The sequence below is a fragment of the Mastomys coucha genome, unplaced genomic scaffold (assembly GCF_008632895.1).
Source record: "Mastomys coucha isolate ucsf_1 unplaced genomic scaffold, UCSF_Mcou_1 pScaffold5, whole genome shotgun sequence".
Taxonomy (NCBI): domain Eukaryota; kingdom Metazoa; phylum Chordata; class Mammalia; order Rodentia; family Muridae; genus Mastomys; species Mastomys coucha.
Genome location: NW_022196911.1, coordinates 38,855,512 through 38,873,461, shown reverse-complemented (window position 1 = coordinate 38,873,461; position 17,950 = coordinate 38,855,512). Strand labels below are relative to the sequence as shown.

At 42.0% G+C, this 17,950-nt stretch overlaps 2 protein-coding genes across 5 annotated transcripts in view; one reads left to right on the top strand and one right to left on the bottom strand.

The window, feature by feature from the left end:
• Ttc1 (tetratricopeptide repeat domain 1) overlaps positions 1–5,261 on the top strand; it is a 15,638-nt gene extending 10,377 nt beyond the window's left edge. Inside the window, exons 7-8 of the mRNA XM_031352973.1 lie at positions 1,151–1,205; positions 4,655–5,261. Of these exons, the coding sequence (XP_031208833.1) occupies positions 1,151–1,205; positions 4,655–4,788 (189 nt within the window). The 3' untranslated portion in view covers positions 4,789–5,261. The remainder of the gene's footprint in view (positions 1–1,150; positions 1,206–4,654) is intronic.
• Positions 5,262–13,249: 7,988 nt separating this feature from the next.
• Positions 13,250–17,950, bottom strand: part of Pwwp2a (PWWP domain containing 2A) — a 39,947-nt gene continuing 35,246 nt past the window's right edge. For 3 of the 4 annotated variants that reach the window (XM_031354935.1, XM_031354942.1, XM_031354941.1), the window contains 2 exons: positions 17,793–17,912; positions 13,250–14,534 (listed from right to left, as the gene is read on the bottom strand). In XM_031354935.1, coding sequence (XP_031210795.1) covers positions 14,521–14,534; positions 17,793–17,912 — 134 coding nt within the window. In that variant the 3' untranslated portion in view covers positions 13,250–14,520. The remainder of the gene's footprint in view (positions 14,535–17,792; positions 17,913–17,950) is intronic. The other variant, XM_031354940.1, reaches the window with a different exon arrangement.

Below are 17,950 nucleotides of genomic sequence, written 5' to 3'. Positions count from 1 at the left end.
AAAAAAAAAAAAAAAAGCCAAAAGTATTTTTTTGCTTTGTACCTAGTAAATCTTTAGTCTTTTTGGTCACAGCTAAGTTCTATTTTTAGATTACCAAAATATATGGGAGATAGATCTTTGTGATGGCTACTTACTCACTGGGACTATGTACCATTTCATCTCCACATATATGAGCCAGCATGACAGCATACTTCTGTAATCCCAGAACTGGGGGGAAAAAGAAACCTAATTTTGGAACCAGCTGGACTATACAGAAAGACCCTATCCCCCAAAGTTAATTAAATAAATAAGCTGTGTAAGCTTTTCTTTTTGCACCGGAGTTCTTTTGTTCTCTATAGTAAGTATATCTGTGCCGCGTGGTACTTGGTGCCTGTGAAGGTTAGAAGAAAGCATCACATCCTAGAAATGAAGTTAATGGATGATTATGATCTACCCTTTTGTGTTCTTTGTTTGTTTGAGATAATGTCTCATTCTAGCTTCAGTTGACCTCAAACTCATCATCATCTTGCCCAGAACCCTTATTTTGGGGTTTTGAGGCTAAATCTTACTGGCTAGGAACTCTTTACTTAAGAAGACTGGCCTCCAGCTCCCAGTCATCCTTCTGCCTGTGTCTCACAAGTACTGGGATTACAGGTGTGTGCACCACAACTGGCTTATTCACAAACTTTACCTGAGGTCTTCCTTCGTTTCCTTCCTTCCATTGTTTCGACCTGTGAATGTGATAGGGGCGGCTCAGCAGGTAAAGGCTTGCTGCCAAGCCAGATGCCCTGAGTTCAGTTCCTAGACCCCACATGACAACAGGAAAAAAGTCCAAGCCTGGAAAGTTATTTCCTGATCACCACACAGACACAGAGACACAGACATACACACACAAACACAAAAGAACTGAGAGCTAGAGAAATGACTGGTCATGAGTACTTCCTGCTCTTACAGAGGACCCAGTTCAGTTTCCAGAATCCACTCAGGTGGTTCATAGCCACTTACAACTCCAGCTAGAGGGTCCCACACTCTTCTAACCTTCTGGCACAGACACACACACACAGAAAAAAAGAAAAAATAAACCCTTATTATTTTTTTAAGAGAACTGAGAATCTTGTAAGATTTAAATAAGAATTTCTTACCAAATGCTTGTTTCTACTTTTTTCTTCAGCGATTACCTAAGCAAATTGAAGAACGTAATGAAAGGTTAAAGGAAGAGATGTTAGGTAAGTTTGCTTCCATTACTTTCTCTCTTGAGCACAACAGCTAGGAGACTAGGATAGGACCAGAGCTGCTGTCGTTTGCTTAGAGAACAGCAGGTCAGAATCTCTTGGAGGTGTATGCATGAATGTGTATTGTTTGGCGTGTGTGTGTGTGTGTGTGTGTGTGTGTGTGTGTGTGTGTGTGTGTGTGTGTGTGTGATTGAGACTGCTGCTTTGCAGCAATACTAGAGACAAGGCCCTCCTGCTCAGTGTTTTCTAATTGCAGGAAACACAGTTAGTTGGCTTAAAGAGGGATCAGCTTTTTCAGGAACCAGATTTTTACCTTGTCTTTCACATGATAATCTCAAAACCCAGTTGAGTCTTTCCATTGCATAATCACTGCTTAAGGTTTTATGTTTATTTAATCTGTAATCATTAGAGCCAGTAATGTCAGAATGAAGGGAGTTTTGAGGTTGAAAATGACTCTAAAAATCCCATTCGTGCTTGGGAAGACACGAAAACTATGTGGAATAAACATAGTTTATTAAGGGGCGGAGGCTGAGGACATTACTCAGAGGACCTGAGTTCAGAACCTCACAACCTATGTTTTAAAAAAAAAAATGCTAGGTGGGGTGGAATACATCTGTAACCCTAGCAGTGGGGACATGGAGACAGGAGGGTCCCCTGACCTCTGTGGCCTGCTGTTCTTACTGCATTGGAAAGTTCCAGGTTCAGGGAGAGACAGGAATAGAGGGTGCCCAGTGTGCTATGCATGCTTATGCACATGCACACAGAATGGAACAACGGTGGGAGGGGCATTTGGGGCATGGAATCTCTCATCTCAGAGTTGCCACATTTCCTAGTTGGAATCAGAGTCTCTTGATTTCTGCTTTACTAAGGACTTGTGGTGTTCCTAGACAATTGCATTGACTGTTTAACCTTTTTCATATGACCCTGCTCTGAAGCTGCTGCACCTTCTTGATGAATACATTCTAAAATTTATTTCTTTTCTTTTCTTTTTTTTAATATGCATTGGTGTTTGCTTACATGTATGTCTGCATGAGGGTGTAAGATCCCCAAGTACTGGAGTTACAGACAGTTGCCAGTGCTCTTAACCACTGAGCCATCTCTCCAGCCCCGACCCCTCCTCCTTTTTTTTTTTTTTTTTTTTGTTTTTGTTTTTTTGTTTTTTTGAGACAGGGTTTCTCTGTGTAGCCCTGGCTGTCCTGGAACTCAGAAATCCACCTGCCTCTGCCTCCCAAGTGCTGGGATTAAAGATGTGTGCCACCACTGCCCAGCTCCAGCCCCCTTTTTAAAATTTATGTATTTTAATTTTCTAGATGAATACGTTCTAAATCTTTGATGTACATTGCAAGGGCATGGGCTTAAAAGTAAAATACATTTAGTTTAGCCATATATGGTTTGATATCAGTATCTAGAGAGTATGCATAGACTTTCCAGTAGATCCCTCAGGTAGATGAATTAATGGACCTTTTCTACTGTTAACATCTTTTTGCCCACAAAATTTGTGCATATAGCTTCATATATATATATATATTTTATATACACACACATATCAAACATTCATTGATAACAAATCATAAGCTTTATTTGAAATAACTTAGTTTAAGGGACAAGAGAGATGGCTCAGCAGTTAACATTTATTGATCTTGCAAAGAGCTGGGTTTGGCTCCCAGAACCTACATAGCAACTAACAATCATCTGTAATTCCAACTTCAGAGGATCCAGTGCATCTGTGATCTCTGGGCTCCTCTATGCACATGGTGCATATACATAACACTCAGACACACATACATGTAAAATAAAGTTAATATCTAAAAATGATAGTTCTTTAACATAATTTAGCATGTCTTAAATGTAAAGCAAATTTGTGTAGAAATGAGAAATTTCTTTGGGATCCCATTAGCTGGACTATGGCTTCAGACTCTTCACCAAGCATTATAGAGATGTTTGTTCCATGAATAAATGGCCTCGTGCGTAATGCAACATAACTATAACTTCCAGAGCACCCTTAAGCTTTCCCCTTTTGGACCATCCGCTGTCAGTGGACTCCTGTGGCATAACAGCCATAGGACACCAGGCCTGGCTCAGGACCTGAATACAGACAGAATGCAGCCTCCTGTCTTCTTCCCCACCCATGGAAAGTATGGCTCACTGTCTCTGACTGTCTTGTCTCCCATCAAATTCTCCATTTACATCTTTGTGTAAACCACATTGTGTACAGTTTTATTTATCTGTACTACAAAAGGAGCCGCACATGCTGAGTAAAGTAACCCATCAGAGGGTCTTTGGGCTTTTTCTACAGAGGAGACTTGACCCTGTGCTTTGTTCTATCTCTATCCAGGAGGTTCTTCCACTGCACTGGGGGCTTCAGCAAAGCCCCCAGGGAGCCAGGGCAGCCTCCCCCTGATCTATCCCTACATTCCTAGGCAGCCCAGAAGTGGGCTGATAGATTTTAGTTTTCTCTGTGTTTGGAATAGCATTGGAGTTCAAAGATCTTCATGCATGCAAGTTCTTCAGCTTGCTGGGCAAAGTGAGGATCTAGAGAGGTTTGAATGTTTCACTTTTAGCTTGGGGTAATTTTTGAGCACTCAACACTTTGTTTTGTATAGATGAGCCTAAATCCATACTGTTGGTGTCTAAGAACACTGCACTATGAAGCATAATGGCATACCATTAGCTCACTTTGTAGTCCAGGCTAGCTTGAACTCATGGCAATTCTCTTACCTCAGTCTTCTTAGTGCTGGAATTAGGCATGTACCAGCACACCTGTTCCCATAATGACATTTTATTATATTTACCTGGCTCTTTTCCCTTTGCCCTCTTTTAATAACCCCAGAATAGGTTGCTGACGTTCTTGGGACTATTTGTGATTCATATTTCCCTAAGGACAACTGTTTCGATTTTTGTATGATGTAATGCCCCACCTGGACATCTGTCCCTGTGCCTGTGCTTCTGGGCTTTTGTCTGCTTGGGGGTGCAGGTACCCACGGCTTGTGTCAGTGGTGCTCAAGGACAGCAGTAGTGAGGTTGTGTGCTCTAGATTTCAGTTTGGGATACCTACAAGAGAGTGATCACCCTAGGTTCTGGGATCTGTCTCCAAGAATGGATTAATGGCTACTGTTGTTTTCCTTAGAACATGTGGGTTAAGGAGCCACTGTCCTCACATCCAGGAAGGCCAGGCTTGACCAAATGCCTTCACCCAACACTTGGGATGGAAGTCCCTATCCTTTGTAATTCTAGCCGGCTTGGCAGGAGATTGTGACTCCATGGAGGGATTCTGAAGGACTGTGAGCTCCAGTATCACTCAGGCAGTGGAGTGACAGCACCCCTGAGAGGAAAGAGGCTGAAAACCCTACCAAAAAGTGTCAGGTTCCTGACAACTAAGGCAACTGACTGGTGTCTCCTGCTTCTCTGTTCCTGCATTCATCTGAGTTGTTTTTATATTGCAGGTAAACTAAAAGACCTTGGCAACTTGGTTCTGCGACCTTTTGGGCTCTCCACAGAAAATTTCCAGATCAAGCAGGATTCTTCTACTGGCTCCTACTCCATCAATTTTGTTCAAAATCCAAATAATAATAGATAACAGAAATAACAATAGTCTTAAAGGCTGACTGGGAGGCCATGAACTGTTCACAAGGAGCACAGCTCTGCGGGTGTTTAATGTTTAAAAGCATCTTATCTAAGAAAGGCTATGTAGTAGAACCAGAGCCGCTGCCTTGCTCTTGTTTTATGATCGGGGTGGAATGTGCCTCCTGATGTATGAGCCTCATTAATTTCCATTTTAAGGTGGTGTCTGTGCAGCTGTGTCCCTGGTTCTGGCTATTTTCTGTCTGGTGGAGAAGCCTGCCTGTGAAAGCTGACCTCTTAGAGCCGCACAAATGTGCTAGCCACCAAAAACCTCCTGTAACCATGCAAGCCTGTCATTTGACTGATGACCATACATACAGGCAGGGTCCCCTCCTGCTGCCCCTCCCTGCTCACACTCGCTCCGACGCTGCAGTGCAGGGGCTACAGCATTCTTGAGTTCCTCTGTGTTAATAAAAACATCCTGTGACAGTTGGGGGCTATGTTGTTAATTTTGTTCCCTTAACAGCAGCTGAAGCAGATTCTATGTGACATTTGGAACCAATTCTGGTTTCAATCAAGGTCACTGATTCTGAATCCCAGAAAGCTAAAGTTTTTGCTGCTTGACTTTCTTGAATAAATGATCAGTGTGCCAGAATTGAGAACTCCTGCTTCATAGGCCATCTGGGTCAATCTTCAGTTTTGTGAAGGTTGTGAAATTAGTGGTTCTGACCAAGCATCAGTGCCTTTCTCAGCTTAAAATGCCATCATTCGTAATGGTATGTTTGTCTCCAAACAACCCATGTAGGCTGCATAAAGGCAGAAGTTTCAAGGAGAGGTTTTTTGGTTTGCCTAGGCATCTGTTGATGCTAGTTGACTTTTCAGTTAGTAGTTGAGTGTCCCAGTGTCGTGGGCCTTATTTTGGAGATGAGCTGCCATGTTATCTTATGAGCTGTGTATGACAATTGCCCTGGAATTTATGTTTGTTAACATCAAGTAGCTTTTGGCCGAAGTTTCTATACAACTTGTGTGATTTTTTGTTTTCTATACATACACTTGTCAGGGAAACTAGATGCCAGAATTAATATGTAGACAGCAAAGCTGAATGTTGTAGCTGTAAATCCCAGCACTTAGGAGGCCGAGGCAGAAGGATTGCCAAAGCTCTAGATTAAGTCTCTAGAAGATAGGCTTGGCCAGTCAGTCACCACTGCACACCTTCCCTTCCCTAAGTTCCTAGGCTTTCAAGAAGCAAGCCTGGGGTTCCTACAAGATAGGCCCTCAGGTTCTATGTGTATGTTTATGCTTGTGTGAGTTTATATACACCATGTGCACCATGTACACAGAGACTTACCTTATAGGCCAGAAACTGGAATCACTGAGAGCCACCATGTGGTTGCTAGCAACCAAACCTGGGTCCTCTTCAAGAGCAATATGCACTCTTAACTCTCTAGCCCTTTCTGAAGGATTTCTGGCCCAAAGAACGGGAAATGATATTCCAGTTACATTTCCTGATAGACACTGCTGCAGGGTATGGAGCTATTGCTTTTGTGTATGCATGTGTTCATGCAAGAGTGTGGAGGCCAGAAGTTGATGTCAGGCATCTTCCTCAATCACTACATAGTTCTTCCGGGCCTACAACCCAGTAGACCATATCTCAGACTTACCAGCCTGTGCCTCATGCATGCTAGGTACTTTACCGAACCATCTCCTGAGTCTAGTCTAGAAACCCTCTCCCTTCCTCCAGCCCACAAACTGTTAGAGAATGTCAAGGGAAGCCAGCATTGCATGGACCAGGCAACAACTGTGGGCTTGCAGAAAGGAAAGGGGCTGCTCAGACGTCCATAAGCCAGCCCCCAAACCTAAGTTTGTTTGGCAATAGCAAAATCCTGGAGTGGAACTAAGGTATGTAGAGAGCTGTCTCACAGTGTTCTATTGCTGCTGATTTCTGTGATTTCTTCCCTCGCCCCCTATGGTACACCTGAATTTACTTCTTTGGGAATGCTGAAGATTGAGAGCTACAGCCCAGATCCTAGAGTTTCAATAAGGTAATTGCATTAAGTGTGTGGGTTTTGTTTGTTTTTTGTTTTTGTTTTGTTTTGTTTTTTTGAGACAGGGTCTGTTATAGCCAGGCTAGCCTCCTAATCCTGCTTCCACCTCCCAAAGTACATTACAGGCATGTAATGAACAGCTCACCCAATGACATGCATTCTAATTCTAGCAATATTGCAGAAGGTAAAACAATTTTCAATCTCCTTTTGTAAATTGTTTTGAAAAAACCCGACACAGTGGCACACGATTGTAGTAACCAAGCACTTGAAAAAGGGAGACAGACCATTGTTAACTACTTAAGAGTCTCAAGAAATAAAGCCCTTTGAGGAGAGAGAGACATTCTCTACAATAAGCTGAGAGTGGGGTCCACTGATGTGACTACTAGCACTGGAGGAGGCAGGCTGTGATGTGTCATTTCCCGCACTATGCTTCCTAGATTCTTAGCACCAGGAGAGTTCACGAGAGATATTAACAATGTGAACGCAAAGGTCTTCAGAGTCTGTCCATTAGTGCCTATTTATTTTTAAGATTTATTTATTTTATGAGTACACTGTAGCTGTCTTTAGACACACCAGAAGAGGGCATCAGATTTCATTACAGATGATTGTGAGCCACCATGTGGTTGCTAGGATTGAACTCAGGACCTCTGGAAAAAGCACTTAGTGCTCTTAAACACCGAGCCATCTCTCCAGCCCCTGGTTTTAAGATTTATTTTTGTTTAATGTATATGAAGTGTTCCATCAGTATGTACAGATAAAGACACCTCCTGCCTCCATCTTCCAAAAGCTAGGATTTATAAAGGTGCCAGTACATGTATCTTAAAAACCTAGAAAGTAGTCCCAGTATCAGTCTAGAGGGCTTGTGTGGTTTCTTCATGCTTCAGAGATATCAATGGGAGGCAGTGAAAGGCCAGTGAATTGATTTATTTTTCCTACATATGGCCAGGAAAGGACTTGTCGATAAGTTCAAGGCCAACCTGATCTACATAATGAGTTCTTGGTCAATCACGGCTACATAGTGAGACCCCCACCTCGTTCATGAATGAACGGATGGATGGCCTGGTTGTCACCAAAAGTCTTTCCACCAAAGCATTGCTGGGCCAAGTGTAATGCAAATGCGAAGGGCTCCTCTAGGATTGCTCAGCAATGAGAACCCAGCAGTTACATACATAAACTCATAGATATGTTACAAGGTCACTTGAGCTACTCTGCTTTGTCTTAGTCATGTAGAACACCTTCAGTTGTTTCACATCTTGGTTATCTGTAAGACTTTCAGAAGTTCCTGTCCTGCTGTGTCTCCATCCCTCTGGCTGTATTTCCTGTATCTGCATCTACACCATATGGTGACTTTCACCTGGGTGGCTTTCCATTGGTGGAGTGTCTCCAGAGGCTTGGCCATACTTAGTGCTATTATAATCACCCTTGTGAATCTGTATACCATTCACCATAGATTACTTAATTTTACTTACATTGTGGATTTACACCACTCTTATATTCACCTTCCACTCTTAGAAACTTGCCTGCCTACATTCTGTGCTAGGAACTTAACTTGGGCCTTGGACATACTAGGCAAGGGCTCCACCTCTGAGTTATATCCATAAGGCCCTTGTGTCTTGGGTAGCTTAGACTTCTATAGCCCAGCCTAACAATGTGTGATCTTCCTGTTGCAGCTTCAGTTGACAGCCAGGCATGGTTCAAATCTGCACGTACCTGTTTTCACAGCACTGCCACCAGTTAGGCTGTTGGTGCTAGTATTGTTAGCCAGTACTTGTACTTATCCCATCTCTCCAAAATGCCACACAACTGTGCTTCTAAGTAGAGAGCATTACACTACTTCCAGATAAAGAAGCTAGGCAGTTGCTAAGCCTGCCTAGTGACACATGTACTAGTGGGCACACATCTCAGCTTTAGCTGAATGCCCATTGTTTTTTCAAAGTTGCTCAAGTACAAGACATCTGTGGATGATAATAAGGTAGGGGACAACTATGTTAGCTGTGCTGACAGATTTTTTTTTTTTTTTTTTTTAATGCTATGAGTCTCTGATCTTGCCTCTAAAACTACTGGTATCACTTCACACAGTATTCAAGTATCCAGGGTGATTTAGGACGACCAGACATGGGCTTTGCAGTGCCATTCTGAATAGAGATAGCAGGGTGTGAGCTAAAAGCAAGTGTTAAACATAAACCTGAAAAATGTGTTTCTGCAGAAGCTATATATTCCCACGTGCTGAGCTGGCCTGAAAACCCCATCTTTTACAGCAAGTTTAGCAGGGTCCAGGATGTCAAAATGGAAGAGTATGTATTAGGAGCCCAAGAGCCAGACTGTTGAGACAGCTGTGCAAGATAATGGGGGTGACAGGGAGCTTTCTTTGTTACAGGGTCTCATATGTCCCAGACTAGTGTTGAACTTAGTATGTAACTAAGGATGACCTGGAATTTCCTACCCTGTTGAGCTTTCATTTCAGACAGCAGCTTCTCTTGTACCCCAGGCTGGTCTCAAACTCAAGATCATTCTGTTTCAGCCTTAGTACTGGGACCTGAGTGAAAGCTTTACAGGAAGATTGTTCAGGTACCGTCTAAGACCATACATAGTGCAAATCAGACACTACCACCAAGTAGCAAGCCTCTAGGCTTTCCTCTTACCTAGGTTTGTCCTTGGGACCAAAAGCATGGCCAGAGTTACTGGAGTTCAATAGAGCTGTCCCAACACAACACAGCAGCCTTGTTAGCCAACATGCAGAGGCAGCGGCCAAGCCCGCATCTCAGTTCCTTTGCCCTTCTGTGGTCACTCCTTTACCTTGCCGCTTTTCTCTTCAGACGAGGTCTCCCTGTGTAGTCCTGCTGTCCTAGAACTCACTATGAAGGCCAGAATAGCCTCGAGCTCAGAGTTCTGCCTCCTAAATACTCAGTCATGTGACACCATGCCTTTTTTTAGCCCTTTTTAAGATGCTAAATTTTGTGACAGTCCTGTGTATGTTTTGTGCACACCACCTTTGCAAAATCTCCCTGAATTAATTTGTTTGGTGGCTGTGATCTTTTTCTGCCTGTCACCTTTATTCTAGATCAGCTCCATTCTTCTATCAATTGGGTTCCTTTCAAAAAAGGCTGAATTTGTTGGCACACATTTAATCCCAGCACTGAGGAGGCAGAGATAGGGAGATCTGTTAGTTTGTAGCTACCCTGGCCTACAGGGGTCCAGAACAGCCAAAGTAACATCTTCTACATTTCATTAACTAGAAGGAAGTTGTTGAGCAGTGCTGGAGAGCTGGCTCAGCAGTTAAGAGCACTTGTTGAATGAACTTGGTGAAGACCCAAGTTCAATTCCCAGAATCTATGTGATAGCTCACATCCATTCATAACTCCAATTTGAAGAATCTAACGCCTTCTGACTTCTATGGAAATCAGGCATGCATATATAGCTCAAATATATATGCAGGCAAAGTATTCACTTACATAAAATTTTAAAATGTTTAATGACCAAGGGTGGTGACAAATGCCTTTCATCATCACAGCACTCAGGATGCAGTCAGACCAAACTGAGTTGAGTGCAGCCTAGTCTACATAATGAGACCCTGCCTCAAAAATAAATGAAATACAAATCTAAGAAATTAAAAAGTCTGTGGTCGAACTACAGCTCAGTGGAAGGCTTGAAGGTATGAGGTCCTATGGTCAAACTGAATATAACAAATAGTAGTGTCTGCCACTATACATACATCCAATAGTACCTTAACTGGATATGGTGGCTGTTACCATAATCCTGAAACTTACAAGACTAAAGCTACAGTGAACTCCTGATTCATGGCTCTAGAAAGTGGCTGGGATTATGTCTTTTCAGTATACTGTACAGGAAATCCCTTCCTGTTTGTATAATGTGTACAGCTGACCATGAACCTACTCTAGAGTTCATAAGTGGTCCTGAAACTAGAAAATTGGACTACTTGAGATCAAGAAGCTGGTCTGAAATAGCCAGAAGAGTACTACATAAAACCCTCCAAGGTTAAAAATACCTTTTACATCAAAGACTTCAATATCCTTAGTCATGAGCTGGTAATTACTGAAGCTAGGAATGAATTTTAAAGATATATTTTTTAAAATTACATTTATGTACATGTGCATGTCCATGCCTGACCGCCATAGTATATATATGGAGGTCAGAAAAAACTTGTGAGGAGTCATTTCTCTCCCTCAAGCATGTGGGTCATACAGATCAAACTCAAATAGGCTGAGTAACAAGTGCCTTCCCCTGCTGAGCCCTCTGTCTCAGCGGTCTGGACCTTTACAGTTCTTTTGGGACGGTTATGATTTAAGGTTACTTTCAGTTTTCCACTCCTCCAAGGCCTACAAGCTATGACTAAAAAGCCCATCTTAACAGAAGCTTCCCAGGGCAAAACTTAGAAACATCCCCTCCTCTCTGGGCATAGCAGGACCTACTGCTCCCCCAATACCTGGCAGCCTACAGGGAACAGTTGGTGGTGGTGACTGTCAACAGGCCACTCCTGAGACATAGGTGCAAGTAAAGCCCTGGGAGTCACAACAGATGTGAAGTAAACACCTCTGCTCTGGAGGAGACAGCAGCACTGGGAGAGTGGCTCTCTCCTGCTATGGGTGTAGTACCATGCTTGCTAAGACCCACACTGGGCCATCACCTGGGCTCATGCTTGGCACATCATGAGCAAACAAAATGCAGCTTCCAGTCAGTGCCTTCACTTTGAAGCCAGAAATCCACTAAGGACTTGAAACAAGTTACAGCAGTCTTCAGAGGCCAAGGATACAAGGACAGAATGAGGTAAAAGTAGTTGGATGTTGAGGACATCTTTCTATGGGATATGCAAGCATAGTTTGACCACCCCAGAATAATGTGCTCTTAACAGCTCTACCTCATAAACTGATCCAGGCTCCAGTGGCTTCTTTTTATGGATATTTAGCTAAACTGAATCAAGCAGTGTTTGACATTAGAGATTCTATACATCCTCTGTAGTGTCAGGCAGCCTTCCAATGACTTGCTTTATTGAAATGGGGAAGTCACAGAAAAAAACTCAACTACCTGATAGGCTTTCACAAACTAATTTTCTTCCTAATGACAAAGCATTTCCGGTTCACAAGTCAATCCTATAAACTATGGTAGGAAGCAGTCTGTATAGGTAGGACTCCTCCTTGGAGATGGGGATAGGGGGTGCTTGAAGTTGTGGCCCTAGGGGCCACCATACCCAGCTATGGACTCTACCAATACTTGTATAGTCAGCCCAACTCTAAAGGCCAGGCTGCTTAAATCAGAAAAGCAATCTGTTGTGTACAGGATCAGACTATGTGGCCAGCTGGACTCTTACCTCTAGTCAGAGGAAATCCCATAAACCCTTAGTGGCCAAACAGTAGTGCTTCCTTAGGAAGCACCACTACTTCCCAGAACACAAAACTGGATTGGATTTTAACGTTTAAAGAAAACAGAAAAAACACTTTTTAAGGTAACCCCAACACAGTAAGACAGTTCTTAAATTAAAAAAAAAAAAAATCAGACTTTATTGGATAATGTTACACAACATTCTTTTAACATTTAACTCCGAGCAGATGGAAGGTGAGAAACAATTCAAGTCTACAAATGAAATGGGCCTGTGAAGATTTTAATACAGACAAAAGGTAGCATGAAGCAGAGCTTAAATATTAAGCAACTAAAGCAAGAAAAATGAAGTTGTAACATGGTAGGCCTAGATTTTAAATGCCACCAAGTGTCCTTTCTTTTTTTTTTTTAATGAAAATCTAATTTGTAATAAAAGGCCTTTAAGGATTTATCATGAGGAAAAAAAATATGCAGATTCTTAAAACCTGATCTCTCCCAGTGCTTTTGCCTTTTTAATTTTATTTTTTGGTCAGTTCTATCACTCTACAAATAAAGATTTCTAAAGCTTAAAGGTCTTCCTGATATGATCCATGCATAATTCCACATGGCTTGGGAGATACCTGGTTCCTGAGTGAGCATAAGAGGTACTGCTGGTGTGGGGGTCTAAGACGAGACTGACCCCAGAGCCTACAGCTGGGATTTGAGGCTTCTCCACAGCTCCCTGCTGTTACAATTCCTGAGCCCATTTGATAAGATGACATCATGATGTGAAGTCTCCAAAGAGATCACTGTAAATAAAATGCAGTCAGGACTTCCCAGCACTTGCAGTGTGTTAGGATCGAAATTAAGCTCACTAGACTCCAGACTACCCGGCTTTTCTTCTTGAGTTATAAATCAAATCACAGTCAGGTATAGTAAATGATCTAAAAATCCCACCCAGAGCATTTCCTAATCCTGAGCAATGGGCTGCTGGGTACTCTCACCCACACAGAAAGATCACAGGAAGTGAACTCTTGAGCCAAGTGCTCATTCGTCACTTGTGTTGCTTTGAATGAGTACTGTGAGTTAGTTTTTTTTCTTTTGGCTTTTTTTCTTTTTCTTTTTTTTTTTTCTTTTTGTAGTAAGTAATCAATATGATGTTATCTTTCTGGTTTAAAAAATAAATCAGTATTGCCACTAAAAATCTTCAGTTTTATTATTAAAATTACGGCACCATCAAATATAAAATGCTTTAAAAATGTAGTACTAACAGGTCCATCTGATTTTCTCATGTGTTCTTCATTCATTAAACAAGAAAAATTAAGGAGTTTCATAGTATGTATTTAGCAAAGACAAGGAAAATCTGTGGTCTCTGTTAAGAATTCATGTTCCATGCACCAAAAGTTTAGGCTGTTTTCATGAATGTTCCTGCCACTTGTTCCCCAACGCCTGTGAGAATCTCCTGCACCGAGGAGGAGGAGGGGCTTCTGGCTGTGGAAAGAGGTCCAGATCAACATAGCCGGACGCTGCTGTCACCTTTTCTGAACAGCACCACTCAGGAAGGGAGAGGCCACAATAAAAGCCTGTCCAGCTCAGAATGATGAGCTAGTTCTCGGGAGCGTATGATTTCATTCCAAGTTCAACACTAGCCTATCCACTTGGGAGTCAAAATATGAAAAGGTACGAATGCAGTTATGAAAATGTGCACAAAATGTTAAATACTAGTGGCAAATAAATACATCTTAATATGTTCTAACAAGCAAACATATATTCAAGATAATACAGCCCTGTTTTATTAAAAGATCCACATTTTACTTGTGGGTGGGCGGGGCACTTAGCCATCCTTTCAGCAGGATGTCAGATCATCTTCCTTTTGTTTCTACTGGCACCCTGGAGGAAGCACTGGCCTTAGCACATGTGACCACTGCTGTTTCACTGGAGTGCCATTTTAAACACACCTCTGCTCATTTCTGAACTGATAAACATAATCCTTGGAGAAAGCACAAAGGTTAGGTATGCAAACAACTCCATGTTTCTGCACCATCCCATGCCTGGTAGGCCTGTCCAAACTACTGTTCACATTCAAGAGAAGCTACTGTCAGTGATTCCTCCGCACTACACTCAGTGCGTCCTGCACATTGCTCATACCACTTTTTCCTCACCTCATGCATAATTTATTGCAGCAGTTTGTTTCTTCTATATATATAAAATATTCCCTAATACCTTTTCTTCCATTCAGTCTACCTTGCAACTGCCCCTGTGTAGATTGACTGGTTTTAGTCACTGCCTTTACATTTACTTCTTAGTGCAGCTTAAAGCTCCAATCTTATTCAGTTCTGTTGCTTTGTTGTTCTGTCACTGTGGTGCACGTCCAAGAAACCAGCAGTCTGCTAATGTCTTTGTGCTGAAATACAATAAACAAAAGGAAGAAAATGTAGTTAATCATAGGTAACAGGAGAAAAAGAAGTCTTTTGTTGTTTAAGCCCTACAGATCATGGGATCACACATTTCTTTTAAAACAAATGTTTGACTTTTTAAAGACAGCTTGCTGACATTCTAGACCAGTAGCAGCATTGTCTAATTTATCTGAGCACATCTGAGCAAATTCCAGCACACACAGCTATCACCTGAGTGGTTTTCTTCAGAGTATTTGCCTAATAGCAGGAGAATTTTGACTTTGTCTTCATGTTATTTCTAAGTTAAAATATAAAGTAATAGCAGGGCAGTGGTGGCGCATGCCTTTAATCCCAGCACTTGGGAGGCAGAGGCAGGCGGATTTCTATGTTTGAGGCCAGCCTGGTCTACAGAGTGAGTCCAGGACAGCCAGGGCTACACAGAGAAACCCTGTCTCCAAAAGCCAAAAAACAAAACAAAACAAAGTAACAGAGATAGACTCTTAGGAAACAGCAGCCTTTCCCAGGCACAGTTAACCTGCAGTTTCTTTAAAATGTTCTTTAGGACAGAGTCTCACCATGTAATTCTGGCTGGCCTGGAACTAATGAAGAACTGCTTTCCTGTACCTTCTATGTTGGGATTGAAGATATGAGCCACCAAACCCAGCCTTACTCCAAGTCCTCCCCTTTTTTGAGACAGGGTCTCTCACAGCCAAGGACGACCTCAAACTGACCTTGAACTTCTGATCTTTCTTGTCTCTACCTCTTTGAGTTCTGTGATTAAGGTGTACATCATCAAAGCTAACTAGCTAATCTTAAGCAAACTTATACACAGAACCAAGTTAGGTTAAAATTCAGCTGTAGATCATGGTATACTACTTGCACAGAGCCGAGGAGACTAGAGAGAGCCTCCCCAGAGTCAGACCCATCTGAAGGCATCCAGAGCCATGTTACTAGACCACTTCAGTGCACACTGACTAGTACCCCGTATTACACCTGACACCAATGAGGCACTCTTCAGTAGCCATCTGAGGAAAGGCAGGGCCCCAAGCACAACTGGCAGGCAGTGTGACTTATCGAAAACACTTCCAAGCAGCAGGGTCAGAATGCCCAGAGCAGTAAACAGCAAGCACACACAGTGAGAGCCCACTGCTGTCCAGTTCTGAGCTGTGCCCTCCACATGGCAGCTTGAGACCCAGGAAAGATCATCTTTGTATCAAATATATTTTTAAACCAAAGAGAATGCTATTTCAGTGGAATAATAAAACACACAAAGAATGAGGAAGGAAGAAAAAGCACTCATCTTTCCCAGATTTAAAACTTCGATGTCGGTATGTTTCCCATAGTTTGACAGAGTTGATTTTTAAGTAAACTTGTAAGTGTTACCATGGTTCATTTGCTTCCTGGGTCAGGGCCTATAAAAAGTAAAACTCCACAGGGCATTCTTTCATGTGTCTTTCAAGCAATGAAAAATGACTTCTAGCTAAAATACTGCAAACCTTAAGGTGAAGGGCCCATATATTTGTTGCTTCTGAAAAGAAAAAAAAAAAAGATGACTAATGCTAAGTTCAACTTTCTGAAAATGAGATAGCTAGCTAACATGACTGTAATACTAAAATACAAACACATATAAAACTTTGGAAGTGAGTGTACCCTTTTATAAGCTGAAGGAAATCTTTGAAAATCTGGGGTTTTGTTTTAAATATTTATATGTATAAGTAATCTGTCTTTACACACATCCAGAAGAGGAAATCAGATCCCATTACAGATGGTTGCGAGTCACCATGTGGTTGTCGGGAATTCAACTCAGGACCTCTGGAACAGCAGCCAGTGTGCTCTTAACCACTGAACCATCTCTCCAGACCCAATAAACAGGATTTAATGTCAGACCCACTGAGGCTTAGTTGAAGACCAGAACAAGAAAGCCAAGGACTACTGCCAAGGACTAGTCCCTCCCCTACTTGGTTATATTAAGGTGGCTACCATGCCTATTTAGCTACGAGTCCAAAATTTAGACACAATATTCAATACAAAATGTTTTATTTTGAACCAGTATCAAAGCTCACATAGAACAATAAAATTCTCCAGTTGTACAAACATCAGGTCAAAATAACTCTAGTACATTCCCTATTAAGATTAAGGACTTTTTCAAATAAAAGGTAAGTTCAGGTATTAGAGATATAGCTAAATAGAAGACATTACTGCTCTTGCATAGGACCCGAGTATCGTTCCCAACATGCACATCAGGGAGGGGATGCCTGTAATTCCAGTCCAAAGGACATGAGCCCTTCTGGCTTCTCAGGTCACCTCACACACACACACAGACAAATGAAAATAAATGTAATAAATAATAAAATATAAAAAGATATTTTAAAATAAAAATATAAAAAGAGGAACAACCAAAATCTCTAAACTTTTCCCAACCATGTAAGAGTCCAAAATCAATTTTACACATTATCCAATAAGTCACATATAGCAATAGATTACAAGCACATTTTGATCCTATCATACCAGTAACCTCTAAAGATCTGACTCACCTTGTGTAAATGACAATGAGGTTTAAGATTTACTTACTATGTATTCACATACACGTGCATCTCTTTTTCTTTTTGGAGACAGGATCTCACTTTGTAGACCTGGTTTTTCTTGAACTCCCTATGTAGACCAGCCTGGCCTTGAATTTGTAGACCCACCTCTACCTCTGCTTCCTAAGTGATGAGATTAAAGCCATGCACCACCATACTAGGCCTCACATACATACATCTTCTTACACATTTCCTCGGACTCACTAGGATAAGGAGGATGATCCTGGGCTGCTAATCTTCCTGCCTCCACCTCCTGAGTGCTGGGATTAACAGGCATGGCGACACATGCCGGTTTTACTCAGTGCTGGGGATGAACCCAGAGCTTCCTGCACTCTACCAACTGAGCCATATTCCTATCACTTACGCAGTAATAAGTAACGAAGAATTTAAAGTGACAAAGATTGAAACTGAAAAAACAAACCAGTCCCTAATTTTCAGGCAGCTAACATAAGCTTACAATGTAACACTTGACTGGGCACTAGGCTGCTCCCAATACAGACACTCACAGGAGGCTCTACTCTAGTTTCAGTTCCTAGAAGTAATTACCTACAGGAAGCACTCCCAACTACCAAGGTCAATGAAAACTAACAAGTCTTCTGAAGGCTAGCCTAGTCTACTTCAGGAATGGTTAAGTGGTGATGTGGCGCCCTTTTCATTTTGTGGCAGGGCTTAAGACAGACAGACCTGCCCGCTTCACTGTTAACTTCAATGCTCCCAGTCTGAATCCACAGTGGTCTGTCAGACACTGTAAGGGAGCAGCAGGACTCGTCACTGTCTGATGTAATAGCTGCCATTTGTTGAGACCTATGGTAGGAAAAAACCAAGTTAACAAAATAGAGCAG